At 38.8% G+C, this 25,690-nt stretch overlaps 1 protein-coding gene across 2 annotated transcripts in view; it reads left to right on the top strand.

The window, feature by feature from the left end:
• Positions 1-219: 219 nt before the first annotated feature.
• The window catches only part of trim44 (tripartite motif containing 44), a 44,255-nt gene continuing 18,784 nt past the window's right edge, over positions 220-25,690 (top strand). Inside the window, exons 1-5 of one of the 2 annotated variants that reach the window (XM_005941751.3) lie at positions 220-469; positions 1,203-1,884; positions 3,117-3,194; positions 9,306-9,602; positions 14,950-14,972. In XM_005941751.3, the coding sequence (XP_005941813.1) occupies positions 1,240-1,884; positions 3,117-3,194; positions 9,306-9,602; positions 14,950-14,972 (1,043 nt within the window). In that variant the 5' untranslated portion in view covers positions 220-469; positions 1,203-1,239. The other variant, XM_042228415.1, reaches the window with a different exon arrangement.

Below are 25,690 nucleotides of genomic sequence, written 5' to 3'. Positions count from 1 at the left end.
ATTAGCTACATGACAAGGTCATTGGCTTTTGGTGCATTTGTAATGTAAAAATAAATAGATAAAATATTTATATGAATAAATAAAACACGGAAAAATGTTAACCCAAACACAAAAAATGCGAGGCTTCGGGTCAGAGTTTCTCTGTCTTGGTTTTACTCGTCAAACGAGTTTTCTCTCTCCCGCCTCTGTGTGTCTCTACCGTTCCCAAACACACAGGAGACTGCTAGCAGGAAGTAGAAAAAAAGAAGACAGCAGCTGACAAAAATAAGGAAGTAAACGTTGTCGGTTTAGAGCAGGAGCTCCCTTTGTGCTGTAAAGTAAAAGTAGATAAGTCGACAGCTCAGCAGCAGAATTCAAAGTACGACGGCTGCGCTAAGGAAGTTAGCCGTCAAGCTAATTCTTCACACACTCCACATTAACTCAGAAAAAGCCCTGGAGAGAAAACACGAGGGAAGAGGAAGACAGACGAGTAAGTACACTCTGCAGACTGCTGCAAACTGCCCTGCAGGATGAGGGAGAAAATGTCTGTGTGTTTGTGTGAGGAGGCACTGTGTGAATGTGAGTAAGAGACAGAGAACTGGCAGAGAGGGGCGGTGGAAGAGCGAAAGAGGGGGAGTTTTCTCTCCATTACAGCACTTTTTCTGTCGGTTGTTTGTGTCAGCAGTGGAGAGAGTACACAAACAGAGCCCAAGAGAGGAAGGCTTCGAGGAGAAAGAGAAAGGAGACAAAAAAGTGTGTACCAGCCAGGCATGCATCTGTGCTCTTTTCATTCTGTTCAGCTTCACTCCTGCAGAGTGGTCTGAAAGGGGGTGGTGGTGAGTGCACATAAAGACAAAAAAGAACAAGATATGAAAAGGTCAAGGCTTGACGACATAACCAGGAAGGTGAAGGAAGGAGAGCGGGGGAGTGTTTGGTCATGCTGAGGGCACAGGAATACACACTCAGCACTTTCTGTTTGTGAGTCAGTAAACAATGTGAGTGTGTTTGCACACAAAGGCAGTTCAGTGACTGCAGATGTGCTGTAATGTGGCACTCGATGGCATTTCGTCTAGATGCCTGACAACATCTGTTTCGGGAATATTAAATCAGAGGGGATTAGTCCTGAGAATCTTGGACTTTCCCTTGTGCAAAGATGAGATGTGTTTACAGAAGGTCACAGCTATTTATAACCCGTCTTCTTCTCACTGTTTCTCTCCTGTCAGACTTGGCTATCTGATACCTTGAATTTTTTCAGCCACCATGGAGCACAACGGAGAACCTGAGACAGGTTCTAATGAACTGAAACAAGAAGAGTTGCCGCAGATGGACGGTTCATGTGATGCGTGCGAGCCTGATGAGGCCCAGCCAGCGACACAAGTGTGCCCCATCTGCAGTTTTGCCTTCTGCCCCATCCATGCAGACAGACACGCCAGTAGCACGCATCATGTGCTATTGCCCTATAACCCCGAAGCCACCCAGGCTAATGGTCTTGGCACAAACAGGGACTCCAGAGTTGGAGGCGCAGCTGAGGATGAAGCTGTGGGAGAGATGGCAGCTGAAATGGGTGCAAATCGTGGGATGGCACCTCTTGGAGTGGCAGTAGTTAATGGGAATGAGAGGGTTGATCTTGAGGAAGGAGAAGGAGCCCATAACTCTCCACCTGTGGAAGCAGAGCTCGGCGAGGGAGCTGAGGGTGCAGAAGCAGGGCCAGAGGCTGGGGCTGCTGAAGACAATGGGAAGAGAAACACCGTGACAGTAGAGAGATTGCGTTGCAAGGAGCATGGCCAGGAGGGCTCCCTCTACTGTAAACCTGATGAAAAGATCATCTGTGTGGTGTGTGCTGTGCAAGGTGAGCACAAGGAACATGAGATCATAACTCTGCATGAAGCCTACGTTTGGCAGAAGGTGAGATGCACACTTATGTAAAGTTTATATATATATAGTGTACCTAATCTTTATGGCATGCCCCCCAACAATATCTGCTATGAAACATACAGTGTCACATGTCTAGTTTGCATTTCTAATTTTGTATTAGGTAGTGTGCCAATCATTGTCTTCAAGTTAATTTGAGAGGGCTATGTGCTCTATTTTAAATATATGTCCCATGATAGCCCACAGTTCTTCATCAATAAATTAATTCTTACAGACACTTTTATTCTTGTGAAAGCTGTGAAAGAGAAATGAAACATTAAAAATACACCCCGATGTCCCTTTTGGTTTGGTGCCAATTATGGCTTCACCCGTACTCCGTTTTCCCAGATGGCCTTTTCTCTTCAGGCATTTTAAATAGAGCCACTGAGTCACAAGTTGTTTAGTGAAGCACTGCATTTGGTCTAGTAAGTCATGTTAATCTGTTGGATTTATGGGGGAAAAAAAGGTCCATCAAATCTGGGTTCATTTATGCAGAGCTTGGTGTTTCTGATTATTACAGTTTCATTTCAGGTCAGATGTTCAGCACACTGATCACATTTGGGCTGTGCTATTGCACAGAGGACAAGGTGATATGATCAGAAACAAGGGCTTAGTTTTGAATTAATGTTATGAGCATAAGAGGTTTTTGTTTGTGAGCGGTGAAATAAACTGATTTAGAAAGTCTGAGCAGAAGCCTTATTTTAAAATGGTCATGCAAAGTCAGTGAAACTTAACTGTCTAGAACTGCAGTGCTGTCTTTGGTGGTACAAACAAAAGTAGAGCAACACACTTAACTGACTTACATTTACAGACACATATGGATTGATTACAGACAAAGAGGGTCAGACATACAGCCCAAGGCCACAGTGTTTAGTCTAAACACCCCTTAGCTTTAATCCTGCTTCCTGTGTTAATGTGCTCTTGTGGAGAAACTTTAACACCTTGTATATTGCATATCAAAATATGTAATATTGTAGTCTGTAGTCTCCTCAAAATGTTGTCATACTACCAGATGAGGGTTTTTTGGCACTGTCCTTGTGTAGAGTTATAAACTAAAATGTAAACTCAATGGTACTCTTTTGAATGAGTGCAAGATTAAGGTAAACAAATAATTAGCCTGCTGCATGTCTTGTTTGACTTGCACAAAAAGAATATCTGTGTTTGTGCTGTTTTTATAGTGGCCTACTGTGCTGTGTTTACCGCTTGTTTGTCTGTTGTATCTGCAGAGCAGGCAGGGTTATGACCTGCTGGGCTGTACACAACAGATGGCTGAGAAGATCAAGACCAAGTGGACCAACCCTGAGGTGAGTGCTAACTCCTGTGTACAGAAGCCTAACACTTGTTATACAGCAAAGAACCATTTTTAGAAAACCTCTCCCAAAAAAGGTGCACGCATCTGTTCTTAATTAATGAGCTCATACCGGCACTTATTTAAATGAAGTTTGAATATATTTGTGGTGATAAAAGGTGGTTTTAAATTCCATGCAAGGGGTGACAGGGCACCATTTGTATATTAATTTGGATTTTAGTGAGATTGTGCCATGTGTTTTGAGTTTGAATATGCAGATTATTTTTGAAGCTTACATTTAAGAGACAGCTGAACAATCAGTGTATTTAACATTAAGTGTCCAAGTGTTACAGAACATAGATATAAGAGGTTTGAGTTAGAGATCAAACAACAGTGTAGTTATACAAATAACCAGTTGCTTGAAGGTTTTTTACTTACTTGGGAGTGACTCCACAGTCAAGAAAATGATGGTCGATTTTAAGTCATATCCATGGACGTATTTAGGGCAAGCAGTGTCAGTCATCCTAACAAACTGAAGCTGCAGGCACTGGGCATTTCTATATTTTAAATGCAAATGCATATTTATGCTGGCACAGTTGGGATGTCACTGATATGAAGTCCTTGTATGCATTATTTCTTTGTCATGGCTTCTTTTTTAAAAAAAAAAAAGATGAATAGCGATTTAAAAAAAAAAAAAAATCAACTAGGTTATATCTGTAGCAGCAACTTGTTTGATTTTGTAGGTTCTGTAGCTACGATTGAACATTATTTGAAGCCCTAACAAGGAAAAAGACAAAAAGATATTAGTCTGTTACATTTTTTTGTGTGCAGTTATAAATATGATATAGACAGTGTAGTATCAGAAACGGCAGTCTAAAATAGAAGTAGATTATGTCGTAAAGGGATTCAGCATTGTGTATATTCATTGTGCTGCTCCATGCACAGACCACAGATATTCCCTATTGTGTTAGGTTTCTGCAGATAGAAGTCAGCTTGAAGCGTGGCTTCATTGTGTGATTACTGAGTCATGACGTTTTTAGATTTCGGTTGATTTCACTTTTTTGACTCAGCACTTCTGTGCCAAGTCAGAGGTTGTATTTTTCAAAGTGACTGTGATCTAGGCATTGTCATGTAAAAAAATAAAGAGTGCTGAATACTGAATGCCCCGTAGCTGTTGTTAAACCCTTTTTGAACTGGGTAAGCTGACAAAAAAAAAAATCAAGTGTTCAGTCTTCGACTCAGAATATGCATATGGTAAAATACAATGTTGCATTGCAATGAATTTTTATTATTTTATAATTCATAATTAAGGCAATAAGGGGGACGAATTATCCAATATAATAATGAAGATCGTATCTTTACAGGACTGTTGTGCTATTTCACTACTTTTGTTTACTTGTTAAATCCACTCAAATTCTATGCAGGGCTGGCTTTGTGTACCAGCATCTTACTGTCAGTAGTGCCGTCTGCAAAGGCACCTGCTGGTGTAAGCATTGGGAGGTGGGATATGTGACATAGATTTGTTTCTTCTTCTCAGATTGTCTCAATCATCATGACACAGCTGTAACCTTACTTTACCATTTTCATCAAATCTTTTCCAGGTTGCCCTCCAAAAACAAACATGGTAACCTTTTTCTTAATGTCAGCCTAAACAAAAGCTATTCAAACTGAATTTTCATGACAAGTCAACCTTGAAAGCAGTTGCTGTATTTCCATTACAGATGCTATAGCGGGGGCATGTTCTGCCACTGAAAATAAAACCTGACCACATATGCCTAGGAGTTGTGCACTGAGAGGTGTGACAAACAAAGGCAGGATTGGGAATGTGCGTCCGCGGTCTCGGCTATTTACCATTTAAAGCTGCAGTACCTGTTCTCTCTCTCAACCACCTCTGCAGCCCTTGTTCTGCTGTATGCTCTGCTTTTATAACTGTGTCAGAACCCATCGGTGAGCCGTGGCACACGAGAGCATTGTTGAATACATGCAGAGATGTGACCCAAGCACAGTGGCGTAGTGTAACCGGTTAATTAGAGTGGCCTGTGAGAGAGAACACGTTTTCTGGCAGCCAACACCCCACCCAAGTTCATGTGTATTATCATAGTAAAATATCAGTGCCACCCCAAGGACTTCCTGAACATTTAGTCTGGGGTTGTTTCACTGTGGATTTGCAGTGTGCTTACTGAAAACCTCTTACCTGCTTGCTCACAGGGCACTGTGTTAGAGACTATTATGTGGTATGTCGGCATGTCCTCTCGGCTCTCTCAAATGTCAGCGTCGCTTATTATGCATGACAGGCAAGTCAGAATGACTACCTGTGCTGAGAAAAGTTGTGTGTGTGTGTGCACGTATAAAATAGAGGGTAAAGAAAAAGAGGAGCTGGAGGAGTTTAAATTGCATGGTATTGACATCTTAAAACACTTCAGAGAGAAAGAGGGTCTGAGTGGCTGTCTGTGTGTAGGTGAGAGGTGGATGAAAGATTTAACCCTTGGCTTGCATTTGCTTATTAATTCTAATCTGCTTATGTACTTTGCCACAGGCTTGGGGATTTTAATCTCTGAGCTCATATTGTAATTCTCCACAGGGGACTAGAATGTAAGGGGGGAAAACAGTGATAAAGCTGCATACATATTAATAGAGGGCCAGAGGCGTAACATAATTTGAGGAGTAAAGATGGCCGTCTGTCAGTCAGCCAGTCACCTGAAGTTAACTATAGTAAGAGTGCAGGTGAAGCATGTTGGGGTTTCAAACCACAGCAGTACGTAGTCAGCATATTTACCTCGTCTCATGTTTTATTTACTTTTTACTTGTTTCTGCCAACCAGGATGCCGTCTAGGGCACATGCAGTCCACAGAGCCTCTCAGCTACAGAGAGAAGAGTCCATTAGCAGCACAGCAGTATCAGCCCAGTCACAACTGTGTATGTGTGTGCAGTGGCTACATCCATTTTCCCTGCCTCATAAAATCTACAAGAGCAGCAGACACATTAAAGGTGTCTTAGGAAGCTGAGGTTGAGGAATAGACAGGAGAGACATGAAAAGACTTGGCAGACTTGGTAGTGTTAGGTTTATTCACCCCTCTCTACCTTGTCCTATTCTTTCTCTTCCTACCTCCTTTTGCTCTTTAGAGCTGTCACTCCCCTTTTATTTTGCCATTTTAATTGAATTTATCATGTATCATTCCCCAGAAAGTTTCTTGGCTGACATTCCTTTAGTCGAAAACAAATAAAAAGATGTTGGAAATTGAAACTATGCTATTGTAAAACCATTTTATAACTTCCGCCACTTCCCTTTTTTCTTATTGTTTTATATGACTATAGCAGAGCTGTTTTTATTCAAATCAATTATCTGTCCCTTGCTTTGTTGTGTTAGAGGCTAAATTGGAAAATCTAGTTTCTGGGAGAGATAAAGGAGAGCGAGGGAGAGTAGTGTTCACTTGGAACAAGGCCACTGTTGCTAAGGGCAAGGACAGTTCAAATCCATTTAGTCCTAATGTTCTATTAATGCTTTTTAGGCCTTTTTAAAAAAGCATCACACCAAACAGAGCTGTGAATAGGCAGTAGAGTCTGCTGTGATTTGGAACAACAGAGAAACATATCTATCTAAACTCTGTCGCTTAAAATAAATCCCTAAAGCACAAACCTTTTTACCATTCCAATTACAAAAAAAAAATGAGATGATTATTTTTCATCCATTAAAAACAGGGAAAGTTTGAACCTTTGTATCAGTCGGTTAATTTTAGATGTTTTGATCATTGTGCTGATAGACCGTAGCAGTCTTTTGAAACATTTGGAGTTAACTACAAATTAAAACGGCATATTATTTTTATTTTTTTATGAGGAATTTACTGAAGTTTCATTGTGGGTTAAAATGTTAAGATGAAAAACTCCTTTGTTATTAACACAGCTGCTGCTTTTATAATTCAGTCACTAATGGTGTAAAACATGGACATAGCTTATGGGTCACAAAAATCTGCTAATGCGAAAGTGTTTTCAACTTACATTCTATTTATAGGCCACCAGATGGTGATAGCTGTAGTTCCAAAAAGACTTCCGATCTTTGGAAGTCTATGGAAAAACAGCTTTTTTTTCTCTCCCTCTAACTTTGTAAATCTTGGTCATTTTGTTTCAGAATGGAGGGTTATTCATGTAGGTTGCAATTTTACAATCAGTCCCTCTCCTTTTTTCATGTATTTATTTGTTTGTTTGATTTGGATTTTTTTCTAATATCGAGGCTTCAAAATGGCACTTAAGAAACAAATGAATGCTCACGCTGTTTCTTTACTCCAACTAGTTCCCAGTAAGCAGTGGACTGTTGTCCCTCCTGAGGCCTCATTTTGTGGCTTTAGTTTGCAGCATTGGAAATGAAGATTAGCACGCATGAGTGCTTCTTCCTTCTTACTTTCCAATCGGGACAAATTCTCAGAGAAGCTTCATTGCTGAGTGAAAGGTCCAATGGCAGAGAGCTCTTGCTTCTCAACAAACAAAGAACTGATCCAGGATCACAGCCTCCATCTGCCTCAAAGGCCATGGGGCCTCACAGAGAACCAACAGAGATGGTTGAGAGAGAGGACGCCTAATTCCGTGTATTCATACCATAGCGTTGGCTTTGGGAAGGAAGGTTTGTTCTTTATGGTTCCTCACTGTGGCAAAAAAGACTGTGTACAGTCCTTTTGTGTACAGGCATTTTCTCAGATTATTAGAATGTTTAAAATCGAAATTCTACAGTGAAAAACGTTCATCTGTCCATGTTTTTGCTCACATAGTTGTGAACCCCTGCCTATTTATAGTCCTGAGGCACTCACTGTCTCAACTTTACTCTGTTGCATCTTTCCTGACATATTAAATATTTTGCCTTGTTAGAATTAACTTCAGAGTGTTTTTTTGTTTTTGTTTTTTTTTTTAAATAAAAAGTAATACAGCTTCTCAGTTTCAGCATTGGTGTGTTTCCTTGGTACTATTTTCTATAAACTTTAAATTATTTGAAAACTATTGCATTTTCTTTTTATTTACATTCCACACAGTTGTTTTGGCATTTTAGAATAAATGAACTCGGAGAGAGTCATGTAGTCAATGCTGGTCCTTTCTCTCCAGTATTTTACAATGGGGGGCTTTGATACAAGTAGGTCTTGACAATGAATGAAGCTTTGTTACTAGTCTAACCCAGTTGTAGTTTTTTGTTCTTTATCTAAGAGAAATACATTCATGGCATTGATTTTGGTGAAGATAAGAGAATGAGCAATGTGCATGTTTTTCTCTCCTCACACAAAGAAAGTAAATTAAAAGTGTTACTTCTTGCGCTTGGTTTAATGGGCAATTTGGAGAATCTGATTGCTTGTGCAGAAATGGCAAATACACGATAAAACTTTGGGCCCCCAGGGGCCATGGCTCTGCCAACCTTAGTAAAGACTGATGATTCTTTGCTTCACTGGAGAGAGGGAGACTGAGGGGAAACAAGATTAAATAGATGGAAAGGAAGAGAGTGAAGTTCTGCTCAAGGGAAAACGGGAGACAGAGCAGCTGATGTTCATAGATTGAAGCAATTATATTCAGGAGCAGAGATCATGACAAGGGATTTTGGGTTATTTTACCTCATGACAGCATCTTCATTGGAGGTGGAGTTTTGTCTAGACAGAAGAACTGCAGGAACGAGTTTGTTTATTGAGGTGTTTTAACGTAATGAGTCATAGCTAAAGAGAGGCTCGTTGGGGAATGGGCAAAGGAATTAAAAAGGTATCTCAGTGAGCAGTTCTGCTGCCTTGAAAGCCAAACAGATGGCTTGCTGTGGTAGAAGGAGCCTCTGAGATCTCTATCTGCAGATGGGATGCATGGAGTTTGCCTTTGGGGAATCTAATATATGCTATCAATTAGTTAATGCATGACAGAGACCTGTAGGCTTGCTGGAATAATGTTCACATTTAAATGTATAAAGTCCCTATCTGACCCTCACATGCATTGCTTTTAATTGCTTTTCCCCCCGCATTCAGATTTTGAGTAGCTCATTGTGGTTTATTCTGGTTAATTTGTGGCAGCTGTATATTTCTGTTTTGCGGTGAGTTAAATTTGCCCTGTTTATTCGTTCTTTCTCATTGTTTCCTTCTTTGTCTCTTTGAACTCTTTCTACATATCTTAGATGTCTACTGAGGAACTTGAGGAGTATGTGAACAGTCAGTTTGAGGAGCTCCGCAAATTGGTGCTACTGGAAGAGAAGAGGACCCTTCACCTGGTAGACCTTAAAGAAGCATTCCTCACAGCATCTGCTGCTGAGAAAATCGCAGAGATTACTGTTGAGACTGAAAAGCTTCAGGAAGAAATGGCCAACATAACACACCAGCTATGCCTGCTGGAGCAGGCTGAGGCGCAGGCAATAGCTCCTGTAGTGGCAGTAGAGGCCCTTTTAGCAGGGCCTGGAGCAGCTCACAGAGTGCCGGTAAGAGTAGCATTCATAACATTTTCTTTTTATGAGGGATGTTTACCTTCTTAAACCTTTTAAATGCAATGGGGAATATAATTGTTTCCTCTTAAGTTGGTGCCTTTTAAGCAAAATCTGATTTTTGTTAATTTATTTATTTAATTATTTTTATAGCTATTTTCTTTATGTTCTTAGACTTTTACGCTACCTATTTGTTTGACCAGTTAAGCAGGAACTATAGTGTTGCAGAGACTATATAAAAGAAGTCATTCCTGTTTTACTATAATGAAATCTGCCTGTGGGACACATCCCATCTTGATGCATTGTAATGCAAAGTCACCAGACGAGTCCACACAGTCTCAGACACTAACATCCACCTAGAGCGTTAAACTTACCGTCAAAATGTACGTCGTGAATCGAAGCATGCCAGCAGGCTCGCAGCCACAGAAACTATACCGTACCCAGTACACTGGAGCCTTTCCATTTGCATATTTAAACAAGCTTGTTTACTAACTAGACCTAAAAATGTCATTTACATACCAGTCTTAGAACATTAACCAAGTGCTCAAGAAATTTAATGAAAAGACAGTGTCTTACTTGCATGTTTGATTGAACTTGGCACCCTAATTAGCAACATCACAGCACAAGGTCTGTTGAGAAGATTTTGAAAGAATGATTAACTCATGTAACATGAGAATATGCTTGTAAAAGCAGTGCTATTGCTCTTCTCTAAAAAAGGTTATAGTTAGTTTTAAGGTAGGATGAATAGAGAACAAGAACCGCAACACAGAACATAAAGCTGTGTTTATTTGCTTGTGGTTAGGCCTGAAAATGGTCTTGCGCTTGAGGTCTTTGTTTAAAGATGAATGCTGTCAGCCATGGGCGCTTGATCCCAGGTCGTCCACTTGAAAGGATTTTCTTCCAAGTACTTAAGAAACCTTCTGCAAACAGCAACATTTATAAGGAGAACAGGTGCCATCATGCACAGCTTTGTTCCAAGTGAAAAGAGACACTGGATCTACAGTATTTATTCATTATACATTATACATATATATATTGAAATTATGTTTTCAGAATGTTCTCTCCTCTGTTAATGTGATGCATGTAGATAGATGCCGATAAAGCCTAAGCTTTTGGCTGCAATGTAAGGCCAAATACCCTTTTGCTATAGTATTGGCAGTTATAAACACATTTAGTCTTTTTACATCTTGGCCCCTTGGTGAAAGTTTACACCTTGTGCCAAAGAACTGCACACACCTGCACATGTGTGCAACTACACTATATATTATAGAGGTTTGCATGTATGTGAACTCTTGCACAGTAAAGGGTTGCAACCCATCTCCTCACATGTGCATCAAACTCTGTGGCGCTTCACTGCGTGTCTCATTTGAAAATTGAAGAGAAGGCTTTTACTGCTCATGGCCCCAAATTAAAATATCGCATTGGTCCATTTGTCACTCTCTATATTGCAGTCACTGCAGTTAAGAGAGGAGGCTTGAGTGTTCTCTGGAGGTTCTGTGCACAACTAAGTAGGTTGTAGTAATGGCGGTAGCTGATGTGTAGATTGCTTTATGGCCCTAAATGAATGTCGATGGGTAAGCTGTTTGTTGTCATGTGTTAGTTATTAATGGAGTAACTAAAAAGCAGCGTTATTTGTTCACTGGAGATTCGTGTCAGTACAGAAAGAGAAGTTAAGTAGCTGCTCACTTATTACGTATCTTGCTGTATACTCAAGCGAATATACACTGACGCTATCACTCACTTGTTTATCTACAACATTTTGGTGCTCCTACAGCGCTTGTAACTGTTGCATGTTTCATGTAGTCCTCTTGCAGTGTGTTGGGTAACAACCTTTCATGTTGTCATGGATGAAACTAACATTTATGATGACTCTACCAATTATTGATAGCACTGGATGTTTAGGCAAATTTGGGATCAGTCTTTTTAAAGTTTTATCTAGGCTGGATGGGAGCCTTAGTACACAACCATTTAAGGTCCGTCTATGATGGTTGATGATAAATGGTATGTTGGTTGCTGGTCAGAATCTGGTTGGGTCACACTATGAATTTCATAGAATTTACCGAAAACCACACTTGTGTTTACTTGGTGCCTTAGGTAGTTTGTTAGATGTTGTGCTTTGGATCCATTATTTTCTTCCTTTTTTGGGACTAGTTTCCACACCATGATGCTGCAACCACAGTTTTCAATTGTGTGGATTATACTAATGAAGTGAGGCTCAGTGCCTGGTTTCATGTGGTTGGGAAATGTGGCCAAATGGTTCATTTCAGATGCTTTATAGCACTCCATCCCTCTATAAAAATCTTATTGGTGAAGGGCCGTGCTACTGATTGTGCTTCTGTAAGGATTTCCCGTGATGAATTAACAATATATTTCCATAGCCTTCCTTTGGTTTGACATTGTGGAGAATTACATCCAGACTTATATGGAAGAAAATGTGTTGAATCCATTTTAACAAGATTTGGAAAATTAGAAAGGGGTCTGAAAAGTTTTCACATGCTGTATGCGGTCCCTGTTTGCTTTTTTGGATTACTGTTTATTTCTCTTCTTGTAAAGCTCAATCTAATCCTGCTAGCCCGGGAGCTACAGTTCACCCTCCAGCCCTTTTGGAATTGGTGCTCTGAGTTAAACTTTTTACAAGAAAAGAAGGATTTACTGTTTCAGACAATTGCTGCTTTGTATGCATATCAAGGCCAAATACTATGGCCATGTAACTGCAAGTCTGTGAGATATATAAGCTAGGATGTAAAATATATCTTGCACTTATCCTTTTAACATTCTTTGGATGAAAATTAAACAATTGGAAGAAGTTAGACAAAAATATTAAAAGTTACAGTCTGTTTGTTATCACATTGCTCAATTTCCATCTTTTCATTAAAAAGTGGCTGTAGGTACTCATTTATATCATCATTAAATTTGTGTTTACTTAAACAATTACTGATGATAGTACAGTAATTAAAAAAACACACATGCCCCTGGGCAGGAGTCTTACAGCTAAAAGGGCGATATGTGTCAGCTAAAATATCCATACAGATACACAGAGAGCACAGCAAACACTGTAACTGAACATGCACACTAAAACGACAAGACTGTAGAAGATGGTACACAAAAGGTGCATGACTGTAGACTAAACGCGGTTAATACTGTGTAGACAGAGTTTATGTGAAATGCTTAGCGTATAAGTACTGAATTGGATTTCGAAGTTCTCAGAAATATATCTTCGAAAAACAGACACAGAGCCTCACTAAGCTATAAAGAAGATGCAGCATGAACAGAAAGCTAAGAAGCCTCATTATTCAGGCAATCTGAGTCAGAACAAGTGACCTAACCCTCACTTAGCTCTGACCCAAGTCTGCTTTGTTCGGTTTTTATATTTTATACATGTTAGCAGGATTTTGGTTTAAACCATTTGAAAATGATAAGAAATAATATTTTAACAATAATTTTTCTTTTTTTCCACTTCATTTTTTTATATCTATTATATATGACTGTACAAATGGGGTGTCAAATGAAATATATATTTTTTTGCTTCAGATCATTTTTTACACTTTTCAGTTGATGCTTAAAGCTTCAAATACGATTAAGTTGTTATTTGAAAAACAGGTCATTCTTTTAGGATATTTTCGTTTTAAATTCTCTGACTGTGGTTTCTTTCCAGCTTTGAGAGACCAGTTTTTATGTGTGCACATAATAACTAAGTTGCCCCAGGCCATGTGAATAATGTAGGAAATGTTGAATCTGGGCTCATTCAGACCTTGAGGGATAGTTTTGTTTCTATTGAAAAGGTAACCATAGTCCTATAGCTGAGATCTTCTTTCAAACTGCACATTTCTTTTAATTTTGTTCCATTAAAAACTCTTAATTAGACAAAATAAAAATGATGAACACAGCAGTGTAACACAAGCCTTGTTTGTACTCATAAACTGATCTAGTCAAAACAAAGAAATGCATTATGTGTTATTAATAGACAGTTGGCCTGCAATGAAAAAAAAGTCTTGCATGATAAGGTGAAATGTGAAACGGACATGAATATGATATATTTTACCTTTAACAGCCAGTATGCATAACCCTATTAGGCCTTTTTAAATAAAACTTCCATTTCATAAAAAAATGAAATGGAAATTTCTATTAAAATGCGATTTACCTCATTAAAAAGCCATATTTGCTTTAACGGCACAGACAAAACAAGATTACCAGTGATTCATAAGCATCTGCCATCTACAGAGGCAATTTATCATTTTGTATATCACCGCAGTAGATTTTAAATCAGACAACCAAGATTCGATTAAACTGCAACATTTCAACTTTAATTTCAAGGATTGATACAAAAAACAAGTTTTGTATTAGCTGTTTAGGAATTACAGCCATTTTTATACACAGTCCCTTATTTTCAGAGGCTAGACATTAATTGACTTGCAGTCAGTTCCAGGCTTGTTCCCTCAGTATTGCATGACAAATTAAGGGGATAAAAGATCTAGAGTTGATTCCAAGTTTTGAAGTTGCAGCTGTTTACTGGAGCTTTCCATATGAGGTCCGAAGAGATGTCGATCATTAGGCTGAAAAATCAAAATAAACCTATCAGAGAGAAAGCAAAACCTTTAGGAGTGGCCAAGTCAGCAATCTGGTGCGTTATTAAACAAAAGGAATATTGGCCAGTTAAGCAACACCAAAATGCATGAAACATCACAGAGGACAACAAACATGGTTTTGGGGGGGGGGGGTTATAAAACATCTAGCCAAGTCAAGAACATTTCAAGGAGGTAGGAGTGTCATTGTTTAAGTCTATACCTTCATCAATGTATAAACAGGAGTGTTCAATATAAGCACATGTATAAACATGTTAAATTCTGACTGTAAAGATTTCATGTCTACAGTCCAGCAGTAATTTAAATGTGACAGATTTGCTTCAGGAAATAATGAATTTGCATCTTCTAGGATTGGATGAGATTTCATTTACTTTGTTGTTATTCACATAAAAAAGGGATTTTTCTTGCAATGATGATATGAGTGTTCCACGCCGGCAGTGTGACATTGAGAAATCTTTTAAGCTCCAATCAAAATTAAATAGAACGGCCTGCACATGACTAATGTTTGCAGCTTTGTTCCAGTTTGTTCCTTTAAAAGCTCATGAATATACATGAGCACAAGTGCAAAATGAAACTAAAAATTAATGGGTCAGATTTTAAGCCACACCAGCTGTGGACTGCACTGATTTAAATTTAGTTATTTTTTTGTTACTCAAAATGCAAGCAAAAAGATGTCAAATGTTTTGTTTTTAAATATGTTTTTCTTTCTCCCTCTCTCACTCTTTTCTTTCTCCCCCTTTCCCTCCATTTATTATTTTCAGCACAACATTGAGGCCAGGCCAAGGTAAGACTGCCCGTATGATTCATGTTCAGCTTTTTATAGCAGAATAGTTTAACTGTGACTGAAGACCCCTCTGTACCTCCTCCTTCTCCAACATCATCCACTATGACTCTAATTAGCATTTATCTCACATACAGTCACACACCTTACAACTTTTTTTTTCTTTTTCTTTTTTTACCTTCCCTCTAACAACCTGTCATTTCCTCCCTCAAACATCACCCAAACTCATACACATCAAGCCATTCCATGCCTCCAAACCCATTCAGTCACATGCAAGTCACATCTGTGCCCCAGCAAGGCAATTAGTAGTCCTCTTCTGAGTGTCCCCCTGGAATCAGAAGAGGTGACAGTCTGCCTGGTCCAATAAAAGTGCTCAGAACAGCTGCTGGCAAGATGCGTGTGTGCATATGTGCGTGCATATGTGCATGCATTCCCTCATCTGAGCCATTTCAAAAAGCCCAAAAGTGTCTTTAAAAAAACAAACAAACACACGATCTTTAACATGGTTCCTAACTAATGTCTGGATCCATAGTTAATCCTTGAATACAATATTATCAGTGATAATTTTAGGGCGTATCGGCTTGCATGCATTTCTGACAGGATTGCTGCATCATCAGCAGGATCAAGTCTCACTATCTTATACATCATTGTATTTACATCTCTAATGTCTCAAAGCGGGTAAGGTGTGCCTACAGACGTGTAGAAGGGAGATTTCTTTCTCAGCTACTATGTGTTAATTTGCGTGGTGGTTTGTCTATACTTTCTCTTTCACCATTCTGTCTGTGTATGTCAGACAATCTGAAATGGATAGTCTCACACTTATTGATCTGTTGACATGAAAACCTCTCCACCTTCTTCCACCAGAACAGGAGCACTCCTAACACCATCTGTTGTCTCTGCCTTCCTGCTTAGCTGTCTCTGTGGGCTTTCATCTCAAAAGCACTCCTCCCCTCTACAGACACAGACAGATACACAAATACACACAATACACAGATTCAGACAGTTGATCTGTCTTTAAAGAAAATAATTTCTGTATTTATTTAACATAAAGGCTGAATATAAATACAGAAATAGCCATGTGTCGTATAATACACTTTTGATGGACAATATTCTTGTTTCCAGCAAATAGAACTTTAATTTTTAATTAAACTTTGTACCGCTGACATTTGTGCTGCCTGATTGTGGGAAATGTACTTTATTTTCTCCCTGGAGTGTAATGTTCTTTTTAATAAGAAATGAACACATTGGCCAGGGCTGGTGCATGGTGCCAACATGCAGTGTGTTATTGATTGGTCAGCCGCTATTATGACCCTGAAGTTCTAGACCAGATGGCGGCAAGCTTGGACTCGAGGGTGAAATGAAGCTAATAGTTTGCCTTTGGTCAAGGTTAACCTCTACATCTCTGTGTGCGCGCGCACACACACACACACGCACACACACCCTGATATAATTACTCCGACATATTACACTAAAACGCAGTGTGTGCAGAATTTACCATGGCTGGTGAAAAATGGCACCAATTTGGAGAGAAATGAAAGGAAAAAAACAGAAAGGTGTGTTTGAAAGAGCTTGATGTAGGACTGTGTTTGTTTGTTTTGGGGTGTTTTGTTTTTTTGTTTTTTTTGGCCGGGGGGGGCTTACTCATCTTACAACTTGAAGGTGAAGCAAACAAAAAGGTAAGCAGGAAAAAGAGATGAAGTGGAATAGGTGTAGGGAGGAAATAAAGAGAAAGAGAAAATAGATTTTAGAGGATCAAGCATGGAAAGGATGTTTAGGGTTATGTGCAATGGGATCCAGACAGCAAATTGATTATGGAGCAGAAACACTAATCCGCTGTCTGAGCCCCATATCGCTGCCGTAGACAGAGCATTCCCGTAGGACCACAATCCTGCACCCACACACATCTTTCCTGGTCTTGCTCATCAATACAAACCCCTGCCTCTCCCCAAGCCGCTTAACATAGGTACTCCATGCCTGCCAAGATTTGTCCTCCTCTGAATATAAATCTTGCTTCGCTCCCTCCTCCTTCTCCCAACCATTTCTCTGCTGGCTCTAATATGATGCATTGCAAATTTCACTCTTATTCCTTAGCTTTAGTCTGAGCGCCTCCATTCCAGCCCTTGTTCCTGACTTTTAAGTTTTTACATATGTTTGTATATGTGTTTGTCTGGTGTGGATTTAAAGGATACAAAGCTTTTTGAGTGTAATGTTTGTATGAATTCAGATTTGCGAATGGGAACATTATTTGTTGTCATTTATCTAATTTATCTCTTAGACTCTCTTCATGAATAATTTTGGTGGTTTTATATGCTGCATGTGCTCATAGATAAATGCTTAAAGGTGGAAATATCTCATGCTTGCAGCCTTTGACATTTAATGTATCTGTTTTATAAATTTAATTTTACAAGTATTTATTAAATTAAAGCTAATAGGCATTTACCTCCCTTTCATAGCTTATCTATGTACAAACTGGAAGAAAAAGTTTGCAAACCCTGGACAATTAGCAGAATTTCTGCATTGATTACTTCTGCAAAGAACCGTATCTTTTCAGCAGTCGTTTGTCTTGCCTGTTGCAGATTTTCATGAAAAGTGGGAGAGCATAGGGAAAGTGAAAGTATATTCATTTGTGCTGTCTGCATTTCCACCATTCTTGCAACGCAAAATGGTTGAAGCAGAATAAATGCACAAAATTACAGTGTTTTTGATTTTGTAGAGATTACTGTAGGTGCTTTTTGTCGTTACCCTTGCCTACCCCATTTCTTTCATGAGAGCTGCAGCTGTTCTGTATTTCCATCATTTGTTGATTTTGTTTCTCTGTGGATTGATAAAAATCCATGTCTTACAGGGTGTTTTGTGGTGTTTTTTTCCCGTAATGCTTCGTCTACATTACTGCAATTGAGGTTCAAAACAACTAGTCATTTTTAGAGAGTAGTCTTTACCAGTAGCCAGTTTTTCTATTACTTCATTTGTAGGTAGTGCATCTCTACAGTCCACTCTCTCCCAGCTCAGCAAGTAGCTGTTGAAGAAGCTATTAGCACTGAACTTTTTCCAGCTTGCACTGGACTGAGTATAATAAAGACATGAAAAGTATAGTGGTGTGTTATTAGGTTAGTCAGTTTCTTAGTGTTCAGTTTTGAGTTACATTTATGATTAATCAGTGAAGAACTCGAGGTGATTCCAAAGAGTTCAGAAACTTTCTTGCAACTATGTCTACTTGCCAGTGATCATAGACGTGTGTTGCATGCTGTCTGAACACACAAACACGCATCCACAGTCAAGGAAAAGATGGGGAGAAATGGATTTACTAGTAGATTTTCGGTTCCTGAAAGGCACTTTTAAGTTGTCTCCTGAGGTATTGCTTAAGAGAGAAATGGAAGAAAATAAAATAAGACATTGACAGAAAAAGATTTTACACTAAGGAATTCTACGCATTTGCATTTGCCTTTCTGTTAGACTTTTTGGAGGCCTATTTTTAGCAAACGCGTAAACAGATTTAACTGCCTTTTGGCTTGTAGGACTGAATGTGTTTTTGAGTGAGTGGGTTTTTGGAGCTCCGCTTGCCAAAAAGAAGTTAGTGGGGCACCGTTCATGGGATTATTTCATTCTGCTCTGTCACATTATCAAGCCTCTAAGCAAGGGCAGAAGTCAGCCTTAATATGACTGTCGCCTGCACATTCTTGTGATAGATTTGTTGATGGCTGATGGATGTTTGCCCTGTTTGGCTTTAGTTTTAACTTAGTTGTGTCAGAGATGTGAATATCTAATGAACACACCTCTATACATAACTTGCTAAAATAGGTTCGGGATAGTAACTGGTCCCAACACTAGGCCTAATGCCTATATTTACTCTGTCAGGTGTGTTTTTGCTACATTTCTTTAATAAAAAAAACTTACCCAAGCATTTCTGTAAAATTCTGCTTCACACTTTCTAGTGTGACAGTTGTAACTCTAAGTATTTTTGAAAGCTGGCCCATCTTTAAGTTAGGTCCTTTCAGAGAAGGCAGGTTTCTGTTTTCTTTGCTTCCCACAGTGAGCTGTACCTCTGATTGAGCCTGTCATCCTGGCCATATACTACAGTACAAATACAGAATATGAGATGGCTTTAAGAGAGGTATTTTGGGAAAAATCATGCATCAGTGTTTACTTACAATTGTGTCTATATAATAGGTTTAAAAGCTTTTCAAGCCACGAAAAAAATTGTACCCTATTCAAACAAATACATTGAAATCACATCTTAATAACAAAAGTGTTTTAAGTGTGAACTTTAAACATTTGAACTTTGTATTATTACAATGGATATTAATGAACCAGTGGAAATAACCAACGCTTAAAATCATCTATGTGTTAATGTGTCACTTAATCAAATGTAATTAAATTCTGTGTCTATATTATGTGTGAAAATATCATTCCTACTAAGCATGTACTTAGATCTTTGGTAATAAGAATTTTGTTATGTATAGAGGTATATTTAAGACTTTGAAACAAAAGTAATTAATACATAAAGTTGCATTTGCATGGGAAGAAAGTCAGATCCAAGGATAAAAGGGCACTGAAAAGCAGCAGAATCCATCAATAATGGACAAAAAGAAGAAATACACACAAATAAGGAAATAGGATTAGGACACTGGAGGCTATAGTTGTCTTTAACTACATCATATTGCTCTGTCATAGCTGCTGATAATTGGGTTTGTTTCTCAGGTCAGTATAGGCAAAGAAAAAAAAATTTTTTTTAAACTGATCAAGGCCTGTGAGCTTGTGATTCTCATGGTGCAATTACACAAAAAAGGTAAAACTAGCAGGAGAGCACAGCACTTCTAATTCCAGTGTAAAATTCCCCCCATTCGTTGCTTTAATCAGTCACGTCTCTCTCTGTATCTCAGAAGTCCTTTTGCTTTGTCTTACTTCACTTACTTTTTTAATGCATTTCGCATAACACACACAGCTGAAAGTAAAGATTCTCTCTCTGGTTCCTTCAGTAATCTTTTTGCTTTTGTCTTACATAAACACAACCATCGCACTGAATAGCTACCATGAATTTACTCTAATGTATCAGTAATGTACTTTCCAATGTTCCCTTCTTTATTTAGTCATTTCTGTACATTTTATTTGTTTTGTAATTTTAGATAGTCTCTGTTTATAATAACATCACACTAGATATAAATGAGCTCAGAAAAATATATGAGAACGTAAAAGATTGAAATGGCCAGAGCACGGTGGGGATTTTTTTTTTTTTTTTTACTGGTGTGTGGGACTCTTATGAGGGCCATTATCCTCACTGTGTCGTCGGTGTCTCACAGCGATTTTGGCAGCACATTGTTTGTTGCACCGGTCAGTCATGGACCTCTCGGTTTTTGTAACCTGGCACGTTGCACCACAGCCGTCACAGCTGGACTGAAAATACGAGCATACGATCGTGTTGATTTTTACAACCATTATACTTATATTCCAGTACAGAAGCTGAGAGACATACAAATATACAGAGGGAGATGTTGCAAAACAGGAAACTGTTGTTTAGGAGAATACTGCAGCAGCGTCTTGCTCCTTAATGGTGGATATAAATAGACTGTCAGATGAGGGTGTGTCTGTGACTGAAGTGACCATTCTCTACTGCAACATTCAGAGGGTCAGAATTTGCCATAACAATAACAATAATAATAATAATAATAATAATAATAATAATGACTGTATTTATATTCCACTTTTGAAAACACAGCACAAACACAATACAAATTGCTTTGCAGTTCAAATAAAGTCAATATTAAGTGTACTTATTAAAGCAGACAGACACAGAATCAGCCATACCAACAGACATGCATGCATGGTTGTAAACTCTGGCCAAAAATAAAAAGGAAGAAGTTAAGAAAACGCTAACCTAAAAAAATGAGTTTTCAGTAGTCACTTAAAACAAATAACAGAGTCATCTGACCTGATTGACTGGGTAAGGCTGTTCCACAGTTTGAGCACAACAACCTCAAAAACACAATCACCTCTGGTTTTAAAATCACAGCGAGGGACAGTCAGAAGATCATCTGAGAGGCCTTAGAAGCTCTGCAGAGACCTGTCCATATGAGCCTGATAAGTTAATAACAGAATTTTATAGTGGAATTTGAATTTCACTGGAAGCCAGTGAACAAATCAGAAACGGTGTAATGATGTCATGTCATCATGGAGCAAAACCTCTAAGGAATGTTTAAGCTAAGAATGAAGCGAAGAATAAAGGCAAAAGGGCAATCCAGTCCAGTACGAGGATTGTATACAAGGTGTAAAAGATGATCATATATAGAAACCGAGGGATACACCTAAAGTGCACCCTGTTTATTGGTCTTTTTGATTTCATTTGGGAAGATAATTTGCAAAGTCATTTATTTTTTAAGAATATATTAGTTAACTAATCAAAAACTGTCAAGAGAGATACAAGATCATTTTTCCTTGGATTTCTGTACAATTTGATTTCTTTGCATTAAAGGTAGTTGCCCCCTGGTGGCTATTAAAAAGAATTCAAGTTTATTGCAAGTTTACTGTTGCTGGGTTAGCTTTAAGCCCAGGAGCTTTTTTTATATATACAGTCTATAGAAATGACAAGGCACAGCAGTAAACATAACTGTATACAGTAAACACAGTATGTCTGTTATTTGATTTGGCAGAAATCTGTCCAGTTTCCTGGTATTTTGGACAGTTTCATGAGCAAAAATTTATATTTTGTTTGACAAAGGAAACACTAAAATACTAAAAGACATGTGGTCACCATTTTCAGAGTTTATTTCTATTCTTCTCCTTATTATTATCATTATTGTCGTTGTTGTTGTGGATTTGTATTATTTTCCTGTTTTATACTCCTTTTTTCTGTGTTTGAGTGTTCTCAAAACACTACATCATCTATCATTGCACGGTGACTTATCAGGCCCATGGCAGTCAAGTCAAATATCAAAAGAAGGATTTTCTGTTGGAAAATACTTTCAGCGCTGTCATGTCTGTTTTCGCAAAAATACATTCCTACCTGTCTGGACTATTTCGCTTTTTGACAGGTGGTGTACAGTCATGATTCTTGCGACTCTAACAGATGATTCAATTAGACAGTTTGTGTTTGCTGACAGAAGTGTGAGAGAGATGGGGGGGAGAAATCACACTGCCTCACTATGTGAAGGCTGCAGACCACCCAAAATCATGGCATGCATTCACATGAACACACAAATCAAGAAAAGAGGTTGATGTGGAAGCAAAGCGGGTACTTTGGGACACAGCTTATCTGTCTGGGCTGCTTGCCCTTCGCTGGGTCAAATAGATGAGTTGAGTGAAGCAAGAAGGTGTCAGGGGAGCATGGCCGGAGGACACAGGACAGAACCCAGAGATGAAGGCACGGGGAGAGAGAGAGAGAGAGAGCTGCATTTCCTCTAATGAAAAATTTACATTGCTTTCTATAAAAGGAGCGCCTACTGGTTTTATGCCATGTGTGTTTGTGTGCGCATATCAACATGCCCTCATTTAATAATTAAAAATGTTTTAGCTAGATGCATCTGTATCTGTTTTTCTGCATGTGTGGTTGGGTGTGTGTGTGAGGGGTAAGGCTCTGCTCTTTTTTTTTATGGTTTCACCAGATCCCTTCTCCCTCTAGCTCTTTCTCTGCATCTGCCTTGCTTTCTCTCTGCCTTCTTGTCCTCTTTCAGTCTGTCTTTAGGCCATCACCATTCCACAGGGGTGGATCTGAGGCCCCCAATGAATGCAAAGCACACACAAACCTTCCTGACAAATGGATAGACATGCATTTAGATGATAAGAGACTATAAGCATGCATAATTCATGCCACAGGCACAATTTTCTTCCAATTTTTAAGATGTCATTCATTTGTGTTTGAGTGTGTGGGCACATGAATACTGTCAGCATAGCATGACTCACATCCAACAGTTTTTGGGAAGCAAAGGGAGAGAGGTGTATGTGTGCATGTGTGTACATCTGTTACAGGTTAGTCTGTTATGGGAGCTAATGACTCTTTGTTTTTCCTGAATCATTTTTCTTTTATATAAAATTAGTTGATATACCTAGAGGAAAAACACCTCTGATGATGCCCATGTAGTTTGCTTTTGCCTGTGGACACACATTACAATATGGTGGTTCCGGATCAAGTAGGGAAATAGAAACTGTCTAATTGAATCATCTGTTAGAGTCGCAAGAATCATGACTGTACACCACCTGTCAAAAAACGAAATAGTCCAGACAGGTAGGAATGTATTTTTGCAAAAACAGACATGACAGCGCTGAAAGTATTTTCCAACAGAAAATCCTTCTTTTGATATTTGACTTGACTGCCATGGGCCTGATAAGTCACCAGATAAGTCTGATCTTACCTCAGGAATTTCACCAGAACTCTAGGGCACTTCTGCTGGATATTTCTAGTTTTTCACTGCCTATAGCCCTGTAAGGACCAGAAGCACAGCGTGTTTAGGGGTACTTCTAGTATTGATCTGCTGTGTAGATATACACGAGTGCTCTACAGAGCGCTCTGGGCTCACAGACAACACACAGAGAGCAAAGAGTCTGCATTAAGTGCTTAGGATTTGTCCAGGGTTAATGTCGGATTATTGCTCTGTTTGTGTTGATACTGAGCCTGAATTGTGCATGAATAAAATATTCTTAATCCATGTATGTAAAATACATCCATCTTCCACTCTCCCCTTTGTTCTGTGTGTGCCAAGGTGTGTTTGTAATCTGATATTGTTCTGACTGCTCTGTGTGCATCTGCTTTTCTTAAGAGATCCTCATCAGCATACTGGTTTGAGAAAAGGAACGGTTGTCAGTTTTGATTTGCTAACATTGGATAACTGTAAGAAAGAGATATTTAGCAATTTAAGGAGCACCACTGAACTGTTTAAATATTCATATCTGTTAAACTTTGCCTTGAAGTAAAAAAGATTGGATTTAACAGAAAGAAATGGTGTGAGAACCTTTGCTATTTTTCTAAAATAATAAAAGTTTTTTGTTTAAAAAAGGCTAGTGTTGTTCTGCAGAGCATCTTTATGAAATTTAAGAGTTAACATCAGTCTAATATGTCTAATAGAAAAACACGTGCATTGACCAAAGCTCTATTATAAGCCAATTGTAAAATACGGTTTGTATTGGTACATTGTGCAAATGAAATTTAGCTGTGGTAGTGTGTAACCAGGCAGAGATGAGATGAGCAGAAGGTGAAGTCTGTAGAGATCTATTTCCACTCTATCAGGGAAGATGTGGAGCGACTACTGAAGAGGAAAAAGGAAAAAGAGGGCGTTGAAAACGGCAGAATTACTGTAAGACTCCTGAGCAGGTTGGTTCTACAGAAGGAAAAGGTGGGAAAAATGAAAGAAAGCGTGGCAAATCATATTTCAGAAGGCTCTGTTGCACAAGTCTGCAACAGTAGGTTAGTTCAGTAAACTTCACTGACCTTCGTAGCACAAAGCATTTTTATCTCTTCCAATGGACCATATTTTGTCGTATCTGCTTCACCAACTACCCTTCCTGATAACCTTGCACTACCTACTGTAGCTCTGTACTGAAGATCAAAGTGAGTCACTTACACTAAGGAACCACTTTCAGTTTCTTCAGGTCTCACCTTCCTTTACAGTTGCTGTGGCTGTAAATTGAGCCAGGACATGTCATCTTTATGTCACGTCATAAAGTGTGTTGATGTGTTATTATGTACGTCATTATTTAGGAGTACAGAACAGTGTTTCTATATGCTGCTTTCCCCTTTTTCATAGCCTGCTCCCTCCCACCGCATCCTCTCATTAAATTACTCGTCAAGACATCTGTAGCTATTTTGTCTGATAATCACATTGTCATAGATGCCACACAAACTCGGGGAAAGACCATGAGGAATTGGTATCAGAAATATTTTTAAAAAAAAAGAAAGAAATCCAATTGTGTTAATGGTAGCTTACTTTCTCCCATGAAACTAGATACTTGAGTGATTGTCTGTCTGTTCTGCAGAGTGTGAATCTTGGTGTGTATCTCTGCATGCATGTAATTATTTGAATAGGAGAAAGCAAAAACAACAAAGAAGTAATGAATGTGATTGACGTTCGTCCATCACATGCCGCAGTGGTATAGAAATAACCTTCTGTTTTGGATTTTGTTGTTGTTGAGGAATATTTTATTGTCTGGTAGATGTTATAGGGGTTTTTTTTAAGCTCATGCTTTACACTACAGTGGTCCCTCGCTATAGCGCGGTTCACTTTTTGCGGCCTCACTGTTTCGCAGATTTATTTATTTTTTGTGCCATTTTGCATGCTGTTTTTTTTAGTTTGTTTGTTTTTTAACAGCGCATCGTGTTCCTCATCCTGATTGGCTGTAGACCATTGTCTGTCAATCTCGTGCCGTGTCTCCTGTCCAATACAGAATGCGTAAAGCTTTTTAAATTTACAAGTGTGAGAAAAGTGTATAAAGTGTGTAGTGAGGGGTTTTACAGCTTTAAAACATAATAATTGTAAAAAAAAAAAATGAAGTTGGCTACTTTGCGGATTTCACCTATCGCTTGTTATTTTTGGAACATAACTCCCGCAATAAATGAGAGACCAGTGTAACTTGAAAGGGATTTTAAATTTTCAACTAGCAAAAAAACAGAAACGCATTAGGTACACCGACCGCCGGTTAAACCATAGGTCATAACCACATGCACATTTGAAACCCTACATTGTAACCTACACCATAACATGATGTGCAGTAGGTCTGGGCTATATCATACCGTTCAC

Source organism: Haplochromis burtoni, unplaced genomic scaffold (genome assembly GCF_018398535.1).
Source record: "Haplochromis burtoni strain Fernald_Lab_line unplaced genomic scaffold, NCSU_Asbu1 Contig_322, whole genome shotgun sequence".
Classification (NCBI taxonomy): domain Eukaryota; kingdom Metazoa; phylum Chordata; class Actinopteri; order Cichliformes; family Cichlidae; genus Haplochromis; species Haplochromis burtoni.
This window is presented reverse-complemented; position numbering and strand designations above follow the sequence as displayed.